The sequence below is a fragment of the Sinocyclocheilus grahami genome, unplaced genomic scaffold, assembly GCF_001515645.1.
Source record: "Sinocyclocheilus grahami isolate Dianchi unplaced genomic scaffold, SAMN03320097.WGS_v1.1 scaffold343.1, whole genome shotgun sequence".
Taxonomy (NCBI): Eukaryota; Metazoa; Chordata; class Actinopteri; order Cypriniformes; family Cyprinidae; genus Sinocyclocheilus; species Sinocyclocheilus grahami.
This window is the reverse complement of record NW_015505522.1, coordinates 165,480-179,284: the sequence shown is the minus strand read 5'-3', so window position 1 is coordinate 179,284 and position 13,805 is coordinate 165,480. Positions and strand designations below refer to the sequence as shown.

The window sequence follows — 13,805 nt, the reverse complement described above, 5'->3', positions numbered from 1 at the left end:
CCGCTGCTTTACCCCACATACGCACGACCGGAAGCAGTGGAAGTGCTCGACTGTGGCATAATAAAAGCCCCGCTGCTTTACCCCACATACACACGACCGGAAGCAGCGAAGCGCTCGACTGTGGCATAATAAAAGCTCCGCTGTTTCCAGCCGTGTGTCGCACACTTTCAGCGCCTCGTTTCGCTTCGACGGCTTTCAGCCTCACCCTGCTTCATTCTACTACGTTAATAAATCATTAGCTCATCCATGAACATGATTTCTGCCCGAGTCCCGTCGGATTGCATCGGCTGTGGGGATGAAGACCCATGATTCCACACTCAATCACGCCGTCATCAGACTACGCCTTTGTCTCTTTGTTTGTTTTGAATACACGCCCTCTAGCTGTGAAAATTACATATTGTGCCTTTAAAGGATGTTTGTTTTATTATACATTTTATTTTAATGTAAATTTCACATCCATAAATGCAAGTTTACAAAGGACAAACCTATTTGTATAGTGCTTGAAAAAGAGATTAAAATGTATATAGATGTGAAGTCAAAATCTAAAAATAGTAAAGCAAATAAAACGGTTAATATATGCTTTTTTTTTTTTTTACATTTTCACATTTAAAAAATGTTCTTTATGGTGCTTACTTTTACTTACAAGTACATTTTCTGTATTAACACTGCATTGTAACATCCGATGGAAATGTAAAATATGTGCAGTATATTTGTTTGTAAACTGATGCACATGTACCCTCTCTTTGGTGATGCATGTGAAATGTTCTTTGTTATGCAGTGGGATATGGCATTATGCATGCTACTGTTGACAATAAAGCATTAAAATAAACAAAGTTAAAAAGCAGTCTGATAGCATCAGTCTGGTCCAGATCCTCTCTGGAGACCTGTGCATCCGCGGAGGCTCGGGTTTCGAGGGGAATATCGCAGGAGGATCCTTGGAAAAACCCAGGAATTCACGGAGCAGAAACTCCGCGGGAAAACACCGCCTCCGCGCGCCACGCCCCCTGCTGCCAGCGGCGGGATTACATCCCCTTCATCATCATCTTCATCATGCGCTCGCGCTGTGTGCTTGTGGGTCAGTCTGACAGCTGCGTCAAATGCCCCTAAAACGCGTTTTCTGACAGCAAACAACACATTACTGTTTTAAACACAAACAAACAAAAGACACGCACGCCTTTAGCGCTCGAGGCTCATTCCTTCAGCAGAATCACGGATCCCGAAACCTAAAATGCCAGAGCTCGCGCATGATCGCTGGACTGTCATCAGCTGAGTTTCTTTATAACGCGGGCTCTACAGTAACTCTACAGTAACGCCCCCCAGCGTTATTATTGCTCTGGGTCAGACACACCGACTGCTCTCGCGAGCTGAACCCTGACACTATGCACTTTATTCTGTGTTCGTAACACACTCATATAACTCACTGTAGAAAGCAGACGCACTCGCTGTATTGACATTAACAGCGGGTAAATGCTTGCATGGACTAAACATTGCTTCTGGTGTCAGATTTACTCGCACTGAGGAGATGCATGATGCGACACAGGGTTCATTCAGATTAGTGTACAGTTTACCTGAATTCACCCTATTTATGTGAAGTGAGTGGAAGTGAATGCTATAATTAACAACAACATCTATTATTATCATTATTACTATTGTTATTATTATTGTTAGGGGTTAATTCTGTCAACCTATTATTGTTGTTGTTGTTGTTGTGAATTGTTGATAATCGTGGCAATAACACATGAATATGATTGTGTGTGTGTGTGTGTGTGTGTGTGTGTGTGTGTGTGTGTGTGTGTGATATTCTGTGGTGTCATGTTGAGGGTGTGTGTGTGTGTGTTTATCCAAACTGAATTGTCTTCCGCACGTAGCCCTTCTATCTCATAACTGCATGATTTCTCGGAAATCAGCCTGCTCGGGTAGTAGAGCGGCTGCTCTGTGCGCATGCGCGGGAGGCTCACCGGGAAAAATCCCCGCCAGCGCTATATATACCGAGCGCCGCCGCCTCCTCCGTACAGTAAGCGCGAGCTGATCTAGACAGAACTTCAGCTGCACTTCTTAGAGTGGATTCACGCCTTTACAGGACTTACTCTTTTTGCAGTTTTTCTCATTTGGATACAACATTTGATTATACTGTAAGTGCCTTTGATAATATGAAAAGTTTTATTGCATTGAATATTATTATTGCATTTATGCTTAGAAAGGCTTCGCTTCAGTTGTAGACGCGTGTTGTTTTTCTGGTTAAATAAATCATGTGATAGACTAATTCGACTGTTAGTAATGAATGCAAGTTACAGCAACACGCAGCAACAATGTTGCAAAAACAACAACAGCATCAAAAGTAACTTTTTCATTTTGCTTTGATGTATTTTGTAGATGCATCTTTGCTTAGATGTAAAAACTAACTGAACAAACCACATGAATACATCATAAAATAAATATTTAGTAAAGATTGAGAATTTTGCACAGTGGAATTTCTCAGAGAAGAAAGACAAAGTGCCGTTTCCTGGTCATGAACTTGTCAAAGCGCCTCCCTCCAGATGCACAGCGAGTAAACCAGCTTCTGTCTGCTTCTACAGAAACATGCCTGTGTCCCGAATGCGCATGCGACCCTGGCTGGAGGGCAAAATCGACTCCAACACCATCGCTGGACTCATGTGGGTCAACAAGGTAAAGAAATATCATCATCTACTCACAACCATCCAGATAACCATCTGGAGACAGCAGCAGTGTTCTAATGGATCTGCAATGCTTTCAGGAGGAGAGCATGTTCTCCATCCCGTGGAAACACGCGGCTCGGCACGGCTGGCAGGTGGATAAAGACGCCTGTCTGTTCAAGCAGTGGGCCATTCACACAGGTGAGCGATCGCTCGAGCACACACGACTGAGCTCACAGTCCACCACAGGTGCGCTCACACTGCTGCTTGTGTTCCTCAGGTAAATACAAGGAGGGAGTGACCCAGCCTGACCCCAAAACCTGGAAAGCCAACTTCCGCTGTGCCATGAACTCGCTCCCCGACATCGAAGAGGTGAAGGACAAGAGCATCAACAAAGGCTGCGGCGCGGTGAGAGTCTACCGCATGCTGGCCGCCGTCGCCAAGAAGAAAGTCAAGAGATGCAAGAGCCGCGACAGCCGCAAACGCAAGGTAAGCGTGTGCCAGCGAGTCTGCAGCGCAGGTGCTTGGATTTGGCGTGCATCCAGATCGCAGCATTAAAGACGTGTGTTTGTGTGTTCAGATCAAGATGGAGGATGCCGACGTTTACGAGATGCACTCAGAAATGACCCAGGAGAACACCATCAACAGCACCGTCAATCTAAGTAAGGCTTCTCAGATTTGACTTTCTATCAGAGCTAGATGTTCACAAGAGTGTGATGCTCATCACGTGTGTCTTTTCCCCGAAGGCACCGCCAGCCCCTCCAAAGACACCCCTGCATACGAGGTGGAAATCGCAGACTGTCCTGAAGACCTGTACATCAGCAAGTTCCAGGTGTCTCCGGTGCACTCCACAGGTAACAGAGCTCTCGCCTCGCTTCCCCTGTGTCTCTATCACTGATCACTGGCTCAAACTCACCTTGTGTTTTCTCCATCTTTCCGCCCGCAGACCTGGAGGAGAACGAAGCCATCATTGAGGTGAGTGTGACCTTTGCTCTTTGTGCATTGTGCTTTTTCATTGACAGGAATACCCCGTAATCAAAGAACAAGCAAAAGCCAGGCTTACAAGTTCTGTGTTTTGCTCTTGCAGATCTCACGGCAATTGGAACATGACAGCACGCAGTGGCTGCAGAGCAATTTCTTTACAAAGGGGTTCCTGGCCAATGAAGCAGGCACAACAGAATCTCTGAGTCCAGAGAGCCAGTGGAGCGAAAGCTCAGGTAAATGTTGCGTGAGCGCTGTAGACGAGTGTCTGGTGTCTGTTCTGAGCTGAGCAGGATCTCACGTGTGTTTCTCTGTCCTGTTGCTGCAGGAGAGGAGCTGGAGTTCCGGCTCTACACTGAACTGACCCCAGACCTGCGTGACGACTCTCTCTGCACCTACACCGAGCTAATGAACAGCAGCTCCATGCCACAGACCATGTGTCCTCTCTGAGAGCGCCGCCTCGCTCCTCGGACTCTGTCTCACGCACATCTTCTCACTCATGGACAATGGACTCCGATCCACACAATGGCTCATACCTCATATTTCTCGTTCGTTCATACGTCTGGATTCTGCTGATCCTCGTGGGACAGACGGGTGCTCTTCAGAAACGTTTTCTCTCTAGGATCTTCCAGAAGTGAAACTAGACGCTGGCTCATGGCTTTCGCTCCTCTTGTGCAGCTCTGTGACCGTGCAACCTCATGTAATGTGAACTGGAGCGACTCCGTTATGTGCTCATCATGGCAGGGGTTTCCTCACCGATAGGGTATATATATATATTCATTTTACACATTTATCAGATGAGAGTTTGGGAAGGGGTTCTACACTGTACATACTGTAAATATTTATTTGTAATAAAAAACTAAATGAATTTATTTGCTGTTGTTCGTGTTATGCTTTTCTGAGAGAGAGATTTTGCCTTTGTTGTTTAAATTAAACTTGTTTTATTCCAAGCACCATTTCTCATTTTCATTTAGTCTGAAGAGCCAAAAATTAATAAAAGAACATATTGTTATAAAAATAGATGGTTCAAGTCATTGCAAACACAAACTGAAAAACATGTAAATGTAATATATTATTTAACATCAATGAATCAACCTAGATACACTGATTTATGCAAACTTAATATTCATGGGCTAAATCAGGTAGAAATAATCCTTTAAGCCACTTTTTACAGTGCAGACTGTAGTCTCTTTAAAGAGACAGTTCACACAAAATAACAATCCTCTCGTCATGTGCACAGCCTCACATAAAATCACCTGCAGAACGCAAAATAAGATAGATATTTAGCTGATGTTATCACAAAGGATTCATGCAACTCTGGAGGTTTAATCTCCTGAAGTGATGGTAAGTCATGTGACACGCAAGAACCAATGAGGCCTGATGTTACTGACACGTTGCCATATTGGATCCGGCCTCACCTTGTGAAAAGCAATGTGCTGAATTGTATTGCATGTGCACTTGCAATGAACTTCATATCTTTAAAGTTGATTTTTTTAAACTACTTGCAGATGATGTCATATTAATGAAACAAAAGGCCACTTAAGTTCACTCATGTACACTTAAATAGTGCACTTTTAAAGTTTTTTAAAAATGTAGTAAACTGCACATTCTTCATTGCAAACGTGTAAATAGAGAGATATTTAAACACATTATATTCAAGTTTAAACAGAAATGGCATTATAGTCAAGTCAGCTTTATTTCTACAGCGCTTTATACAGTAGAGATTGAGTGGAAGCAGCTCCACAGTGATGAACAGGAGAATCCCTGATGGAAACTCAGATTGTGCTGTAAAGACTGGAGTCATTATTCAGATGCGTTGAGTTCAGAAGAGCAGAGTCCAGCTGGATTCAGTCCAAGAGCTTGGTCTCATCTGAGATCATCCTAATCGAGCCAAACGAGGCAGTGGTAACGAAACTCCATCAGGTGACAGAAATGGGGGAAAACCTTCGGCTTCTCCTCTGGTCTGAGTGATATTGATCGCAGTTCGTTAGACTGGCATGAAGTGGGAAGGAAAGAGCTGCGGTCTGTTCCTCAGGATGAAATATGAAGGCAGATCAGGCAGTAATGACCGGCTTATCAATGACACGATGAGCACTGATAAAGCAGTCATCTAGGAGTATATTACAGTTCACCATAAACGCTTGTCGGTACTTTCAGCAGAACTGTAACCATATTTCAAAGACAATAGAAGTAATTATGAAATACTTAATGCTTAAGCGGGTCAACTAATTGCATTTAATATCAATTTAATTAACTTTAAATTTTAATAAACTTTAAATTTAAAATACTTTAGTTTAGGAACCGGTTCCCACTGTTAACTAGTTGTTTATCAGCATGCATATTACTGGCATTTTGGCTGTTTTTTAGTTCTCATAAAGCACATATTAATGCATGAGCATATTTTAGATGCCTTAATTCGCCCCATATCTAAACTTAGCAACTACCTTACTAACCATTAATAAGCAGCAAATTCAGTTTATTGAGGCAAAATTCATAGTTAATAGTGAGAATGACTATTCTTATGAAGTATATTATTTCTGTAATAAGCGCTCTTTTTAAAGCATACTTAATTTTCAGAAGGGTCTGTAAAGATGAGCTGATGTGAAAGTGTTTAAGCGCTTAAATTTCTCTCTGTTCGTCATGTAAAGTGATCGTATGGCTTCAGAAGACTCTTTTACACCACATTTACGTTCTTTTTGGAGCTTGAAACTTTAGACCCCACTGACTATTATGGTGTTGATTCTTCAACAAATCTTCCTTGTTCCACAGAAGAAAGAGAATCGTAGCTGTGTTTCTGTTATGATGAAATTCAGAGAATTCCAGGCATTATTGAGTGAGGAAAGCAGTTTATTTTCTTTGTTTAGGCAAGAGTGAACATTAGAGCTGAAACCCTTCACACAGATAAATAAGTCAGTTTAGAGAAAAGCATCAAGGGCATCGAATGCAATCAAGAAAACACATTAAACAAGTGACGAGTGAGGAAAAGCAAAACGGCTCCAGAGCCGAGTAAACGGATATTCAGCTATTAAAACAGCGAAGCGTGGAGTTTGTTGATGAATGTGGTGGCTTGAGACTCTGGTCTTCACAGGTCTGAGGTTTCACACAGCACAGGCTCCCGGCATTAAATCTTGCTCTCTGAAACACAAAGGAGGAAAGGAAGTGTGATGAAAACATCCAGCGAGCCGTTTCCTCCAACCGACCGCTGAGGCCTTTCTCTACATGTATGCATGATATATGTTAGACAGTGTGATTTATGGACGGTCGTGTCATACATCACAGATCTGAACCTCCTCTGCTCGTTTTCTTCTTGAGGAAATACATTCATTCAAATATATTAAAACTGTCACACAGTTTTAGACTCGTAAAACGGCATACCAACGACTAACCCACCTACATATCACTGATTTTATCAGCTGTGGCAAGCTAAATTTACAGCAAATACCTACACCTTACACAGTTGTTCTGCCACATGCTTTCCCACATTAGAGCCTGCTATTGAGCGCTTCATCCGTTAATGCAGGACTGCAAACCTGCTGTGCACTCACTTTCATACAGACAAGCATGTACTTCATATTGCCTATAAGTACCTGTAATCATTTATTCTGATAATATTTGAACATTTCATCAACATCAACCTCTACATCATTTCTGAAGGCCAGTTTCTAATTTCTCGCTTACTGACGCTTTGTGTGTTGAAGTAATATTCATGTCTTGTAGTAGTTAAAAGCGATAGTTCACACAAAAATCATCATTCTGTCATCATTTACTCATCGTCATGTCCTCAAGAAGATGTTTTGAGAAACGTCTCAGTGTCTTGCTTGGAGTCCAGCGTTCTTCAAAATGTCTTCAGGAGAAAGTCACACAGATTAGAACGAGATTTAGAGTAAATGATGACAGAATTATGATTTTTGGATGAACTGTCCCATCAAAGTGTCATGAATCCAATCAGATTTGATATTTATGAATGAAACTATGAGTTACTGGCCAACCATTAGCACACACAGAAACATAATTATTGAAATAAGTACAGTGAAATATGAAGAGACATGTACGGTCGATAAGATATCATGCGGTGAAAGTGTTATTCTTGTTACTCCATCCCTCACTGAGTGCAATGAGGACAATAGACTCACATCCATTAAACACACTCAGACGGAGAGAAATCCAGACGTGACGTTCTGTCTGCTCTAATGCACTCGCACCTCACTTGATGATGAAATCATCTACTCCCGGTTAGATGAAATATGTCCAGTTGTGACTTGAAATATAAAATATTTGAAATATAAAATAATATAACCCCAATGCTCAAAAACGACACTAGACATTTCACTTATAGATATCTACAGACCCGTCTCTCTCCTCCCGTTCATAGCAAAATCACCTGAAAGCATTGCAATCTGAAAAAAAGGGGCCAATCAACTGAAACCTCCTTGCTGTCAGTCACTGAAGCGCTACGCAGTGAAAGAGTCCAAATCTTCAGTTCTCATTCGGCTGGATCTATCTGCTGCATTCGACACTGTTAATCATAAAATCCTTCTGTCCACCCTCTCATCACTTGGCTTCATCAGAACTGCACTCCACTGGTTTGAGTCTTACCTCACAGGTAGGTCCTTCAGAATTTCTTGGGGAGAAGAGGTATCTAAAGCACACCAAATGATCACTGGGGCTCCTCAGGGACCGGTACTCGGACTGCTCCTCTTCTCCATATACACTACTTCACTGGGACACATCATTCAGGCACAATGGTCCTCATTTATAAAATGTTATGCAGAAACCATCCTAAATGTGATCTTACAAACATCTATAAACAAATATGCGTACGTGTGATTCATAAAATGAACGTATGTAGAGAAAATGCACGCACGCCTCTCTTTCAGATGTGAAATCTATGAATCGCAAATTATCTTGATCTTGCACGCAACTGAATGGTTTCAGCTCTCTGCCTTGTAAATGACTCCTAATTAATGTCAGTAACATGTAAAAGATCACCAGTCATCATACTCATTCTTTAATTTAGAACAGCGAGCTGCAAGAAGAGCTTACATTTCCAAAAAACCTGCAGTGCTCCGACAAGAAAAAGTGAGTACATCTGCTCAGACCCTGACGTGACGCTAAGCACTTTTCCACGTCAAAGACAGTTTTTACAAATATGAGCGCTGGTGTGGATTTAAGCACACACACACTCTAAGATCAAATATGAGTAATGCACGCTTTATAAATGAGGCCCATGGCACCGGCTCGGATCTCAGGCTGCCTGTCGGACATCTCAGCATGGATGAAGAACATCACCTGCAACTCAACCTGGCAAAGACTGAGCTCCTTGTCTTCCCTGCCAGGAATCTTGGGGTGATCCTTGATGATCAGCTGACCTTTAAAGATCATATCACATCATGCAGGTTTGCACTGCACAACATCAGGAAGATCAGACCCTTCCCAACAGAACATGCAACACAGCTTCTTATCCAGGCCTTTGTCATTTCTAGGATGGACTTTTGCAAAGCTCTTCTGGCTGGACTTCCATCATCTGCAATCCAACCTCTGCAAATGATTCAAAATGCAGCAGCACGTCTTGTTTTCAGTGAGCTCAAGAGAGCCCATGTCACACCGCTTCTCATCTCTCTGCACTGGCTTCCGGCTTCAAGTTCAAGTCACTGGTGCTCTCCTACAGAACAGCCACGGCCTCCTCACCCTCCCACCTCCGCTCTCTTCTAAGCGTCTATATCCCCTCCAGAAGCCTGCGGTCGGTAAACAAGCGGCAGCTTGTTGTCCCATTGCAGAGAGGCACAACATCTCTCTCCAGGACGTTCTCTTTCACCGTACCCTGTCGGTGGAATAAACTACTAAACCAGCCAAATCCCTCACAGTTTTCAAGAAACAACTGAAAACTCATCTCTTCCGTGAGCTTTTATCCTTATCCCTTCCTGTCCTTTCTTTTACTATTTGAATGTTTGAATGCTAAAATTGCTTTATGTATTCCTCAATTGTAAGTCGCTTTGAATAAAAGTGTCTGCCACATGAATGTAAATGTAAATCAAAAAAAAAAATTTTTACATTTCATTTCAGCTAGGTGCCAAGCAACATTTCTAATTTTTCATTTAGTTTAAATGTAGTTTGATGTAGTAACATAACAATTAAAACTAAAACTGAAATAAAAAAGAGTTATAAGAGTATACAGACTAGATTATTAAATAAATAAATAAATAAAATGACAAAAATAAAACAACAAAAATGTAAAAACATTAAAGAAAAATTCAAAACATCAAAAAACAACAACAACAACAACAAAACAATAGTGTGTCATTGATACTAAAATATCACTTAAACGCACTCGCTCGTGTTCTGTTGAACTGACTGGCGATTTACACTGAGAGAAAGACAAAATGACTGATTCGTCTCGATCATCTGTGTCGTTTACACGCGGCATGTGTCTGATTACATTAAAGCTCTGAGCAAACATTTACTCGAGCTGATCCATGTTTTTGAAGCTCTTGTTATCTTGGCACTGCCTTCAGATAGTTGTTCTTTGTGCTTCTATTGAAATGCTTGTCACACCAGAAAAGTGATTAAAGCGCTGGACTCATCCAGCCAGTCGAGCAGACAAACACACACGTGACCAAAGCAGAAATACATTACGGCTGAATAACACATTATGTAAGAATTCACACAACTGAAAACATCTGGGGCACTGGAGCAGCTGTGGACGGATCTGTCCTCAGATCAGTGCTTAGTCACTGGTGGGGAGAGATATGCCAAAAACCAGACCCTCAGCCTGACCTTGACCTTCACCCTGAGTCTGAGTCTGACCTAGCAGCACCAGAGAGACCCACAAGCCACCTGTCAATCAAATCATTAAACAGGAAAAACAAACAAAAAAATGACATGCAGTGAATTTTCATTCATCTGTCAATCATGAACATGCATCAGTCAGACGAGTCTGACTCCTCTGACGCTTCTGTCCAAAGAATGAAGTATACATATATCTGAAGTATGCAAACATATAGCACACACTCACCAACACACACACACACACACACACTAACACACACACAACTTTAAAAAAATGTTGCTTAAAGAAAGTGCTGCTTAAAATTGTTATTAAAATTCATGTTTACATTCTTTTTTTGTGATATTCTTGTTAAATATTAGCCTGTTATATCTTAAAGCAATAGTTCAGCCACAAATGAAAATGTGAAGCAATCTGATACGACAACAGGAGATGCACTTTTTCACTGGAGGAAGCGTTATTATGGATTATGGACTTGTATTTTAGCTAAAACGTCTTAATGCTGGATGTGTTTCAGCTTTTGTCTTCTCCAGATGTTAACTGATGGACTGGAGTGCTGTGGATTATTGTGATGTTTTTATCAGCTGTTTGGACTCTCATTCTGACGGCACCCATTCACCTTCACAGGTCTGAGGTTTCACACAGCACAGGCTCCCGGCATTAAATCTTGCTCTCTGAAACACAAAGGAGGAAAGGAAGTGTGATGAAAACATCCAGCGAGCCGTTTCCTCCAACCGACCGCTGAGGCCTTTCTCTACATGTATGCATGATATATGTTAGACAGTGTGATTTATGGACGGTCGTGTCATACATCACAGATCTGAACCTCCTCTGCTCGTTTTCTTCTTGAGGAAATACATTCATTCAAATATATTAAAACTGTCACACAGTTTTAGACTCGTAAAACGGCATACCAACGACTAACCCACCTACATATCACTGATTTTATCAGCTGTGGCAAGCTAAATTTACAGCAAATACCTACACCTTACACAGTTGTTCTGCCACATGCTTTCCCACATTAGAGCCTGCTATTGAGCGCTTCATCCGTTAATGCAGGACTGCAAACCTGCTGTGCACTCACTTTCATACAGACAAGCATGTACTTCATATTGCCTATAAGTACCTGTAATCATTTATTCTGATAATATTTGAACATTTCATCAACATCAACCTCTACATCATTTCTGAAGGCCAGTTTCTAATTTCTCGCTTACTGACGCTTTGTGTGTTGAAGTAATATTCATGTCTTGTAGTAGTTAAAAGCGATAGTTCACACAAAAATCATCATTCTGTCATCATTTACTCATCGTCATGTCCTCAAGAAGATGTTTTGAGAAACGTCTCAGTGTCTTGCTTGGAGTCCAGCGTTCTTCAAAATGTCTTCAGGAGAAAGTCACACAGATTAGAACGAGATTTAGAGTAAATGATGACAGAATTATGATTTTTGGATGAACTGTCCCATCAAAGTGTCATGAATCCAATCAGATTTGATATTTATGAATGAAACTATGAGTTACTGGCCAACCATTAGCACACACAGAAACATAATTATTGAAATAAGTACAGTGAAATATGAAGAGACATGTACGGTCGATAAGATATCATGCGGTGAAAGTGTTATTCTTGTTACTCCATCCCTCACTGAGTGCAATGAGGACAATAGACTCACATCCATTAAACACACTCAGACGGAGAGAAATCCAGACGTGACGTTCTGTCTGCTCTAATGCACTCGCACCTCACTTGATGATGAAATCATCTACTCCCGGTTAGATGAAATATGTCCAGTTGTGACTTGAAATATAAAATATTTGAAATATAAAATAATATAACCCCAATGCTCAAAAACGACACTAGACATTTCACTTATAGATATCTACAGACCCGTCTCTCTCCTCCCGTTCATAGCAAAATCACCTGAAAGCATTGCAATCTGAAAAAAAGGGGCCAATCAACTGAAACCTCCTTGCTGTCAGTCACTGAAGCGCTACGCAGTGAAAGAGTCCAAATCTTCAGTTCTCATTCGGCTGGATCTATCTGCTGCATTCGACACTGTTAATCATAAAATCCTTCTGTCCACCCTCTCATCACTTGGCTTCATCAGAACTGCACTCCACTGGTTTGAGTCTTACCTCACAGGTAGGTCCTTCAGAATTTCTTGGGGAGAAGAGGTATCTAAAGCACACCAAATGATCACTGGGGCTCCTCAGGGACCGGTACTCGGACTGCTCCTCTTCTCCATATACACTACTTCACTGGGACACATCATTCAGGCACAATGGTCCTCATTTATAAAATGTTATGCAGAAACCATCCTAAATGTGATCTTACAAACATCTATAAACAAATATGCGTACGTGTGATTCATAAAATGAACGTATGTAGAGAAAATGCACGCACGCCTCTCTTTCAGATGTGAAATCTATGAATCGCAAATTATCTTGATCTTGCACGCAACTGAATGGTTTCAGCTCTCTGCCTTGTAAATGACTCCTAATTAATGTCAGTAACATGTAAAAGATCACCAGTCATCATACTCATTCTTTAATTTAGAACAGCGAGCTGCAAGAAGAGCTTACATTTCCAAAAAACCTGCAGTGCTCCGACAAGAAAAAGTGAGTACATCTGCTCAGACCCTGACGTGACGCTAAGCACTTTTCCACGTCAAAGACAGTTTTTACAAATATGAGCGCTGGTGTGGATTTAAGCACACACACACTCTAAGATCAAATATGAGTAATGCACGCTTTATAAATGAGGCCCATGGCACCGGCTCGGATCTCAGGCTGCCTGTCGGACATCTCAGCATGGATGAAGAACATCACCTGCAACTCAACCTGGCAAAGACTGAGCTCCTTGTCTTCCCTGCCAGGAATCTTGGGGTGATCCTTGATGATCAGCTGACCTTTAAAGATCATATCACATCATGCAGGTTTGCACTGCACAACATCAGGAAGATCAGACCCTTCCCAACAGAACATGCAACACAGCTTCTTATCCAGGCCTTTGTCATTTCTAGGATGGACTTTTGCAAAGCTCTTCTGGCTGGACTTCCATCATCTGCAATCCAACCTCTGCAAATGATTCAAAATGCAGCAGCACGTCTTGTTTTCAGTGAGCTCAAGAGAGCCCATGTCACACCGCTTCTCATCTCTCTGCACTGGCTTCCGGCTTCAAGTTCAAGTCACTGGTGCTCTCCTACAGAACAGCCACGGCCTCCTCACCCTCCCACCTCCGCTCTCTTCTAAGCGTCTATATCCCCTCCAGAAGCCTGCGGTCGGTAAACAAGCGGCAGCTTGTTGTCCCATTGCAGAGAGGCACAACATCTCTCTCCAGGACGTTCTCTTTCACCGTACCCTGTCGGTGGAATAAACTACTAAACC

General features: G+C 42.0%; 1 protein-coding gene across 1 annotated transcript; it reads left to right on the top strand.

Moving 5' to 3' along the window:
• The first annotated feature begins 2,024 nt into the window (after positions 1-2,024).
• On the top strand, positions 2,025-4,485 carry LOC107603236 (interferon regulatory factor 1-like). Its single transcript, XM_016295978.1, has 9 exons — positions 2,025-2,132; positions 2,577-2,667; positions 2,756-2,855; positions 2,935-3,143; positions 3,235-3,316; positions 3,401-3,508; positions 3,601-3,629; positions 3,742-3,871; positions 3,964-4,485. Exons 2-9 carry the CDS (start codon positions 2,581-2,583, stop codon positions 4,083-4,085), a joined length of 867 nt encoding a protein of 288 aa, XP_016151464.1. The 5' UTR covers positions 2,025-2,132; positions 2,577-2,580; the 3' UTR covers positions 4,086-4,485.
• Positions 4,486-13,805: the final 9,320 nt, after the last annotated feature.

Bases quoted from the DNA above. Each gene is read 5' to 3' on its own strand.
- LOC107603236 (XM_016295978.1), top strand. From the start codon at position 2,581: ATGCCTGTGTCCCGAATGCGCATGCGACCCTGGCTGGAGGGCAAAATC. The intron at 3,317-3,400 runs GTAAGGCTTCTC...TTTTCCCCGAAG, and splicing joins CAACAGCACCGTCAATCTAA to GCACCGCCAGCCCCTCCAAA. The intron at 3,630-3,741 runs GTGAGTGTGACC...TTGCTCTTGCAG, and splicing joins AGAACGAAGCCATCATTGAG to ATCTCACGGCAATTGGAACA.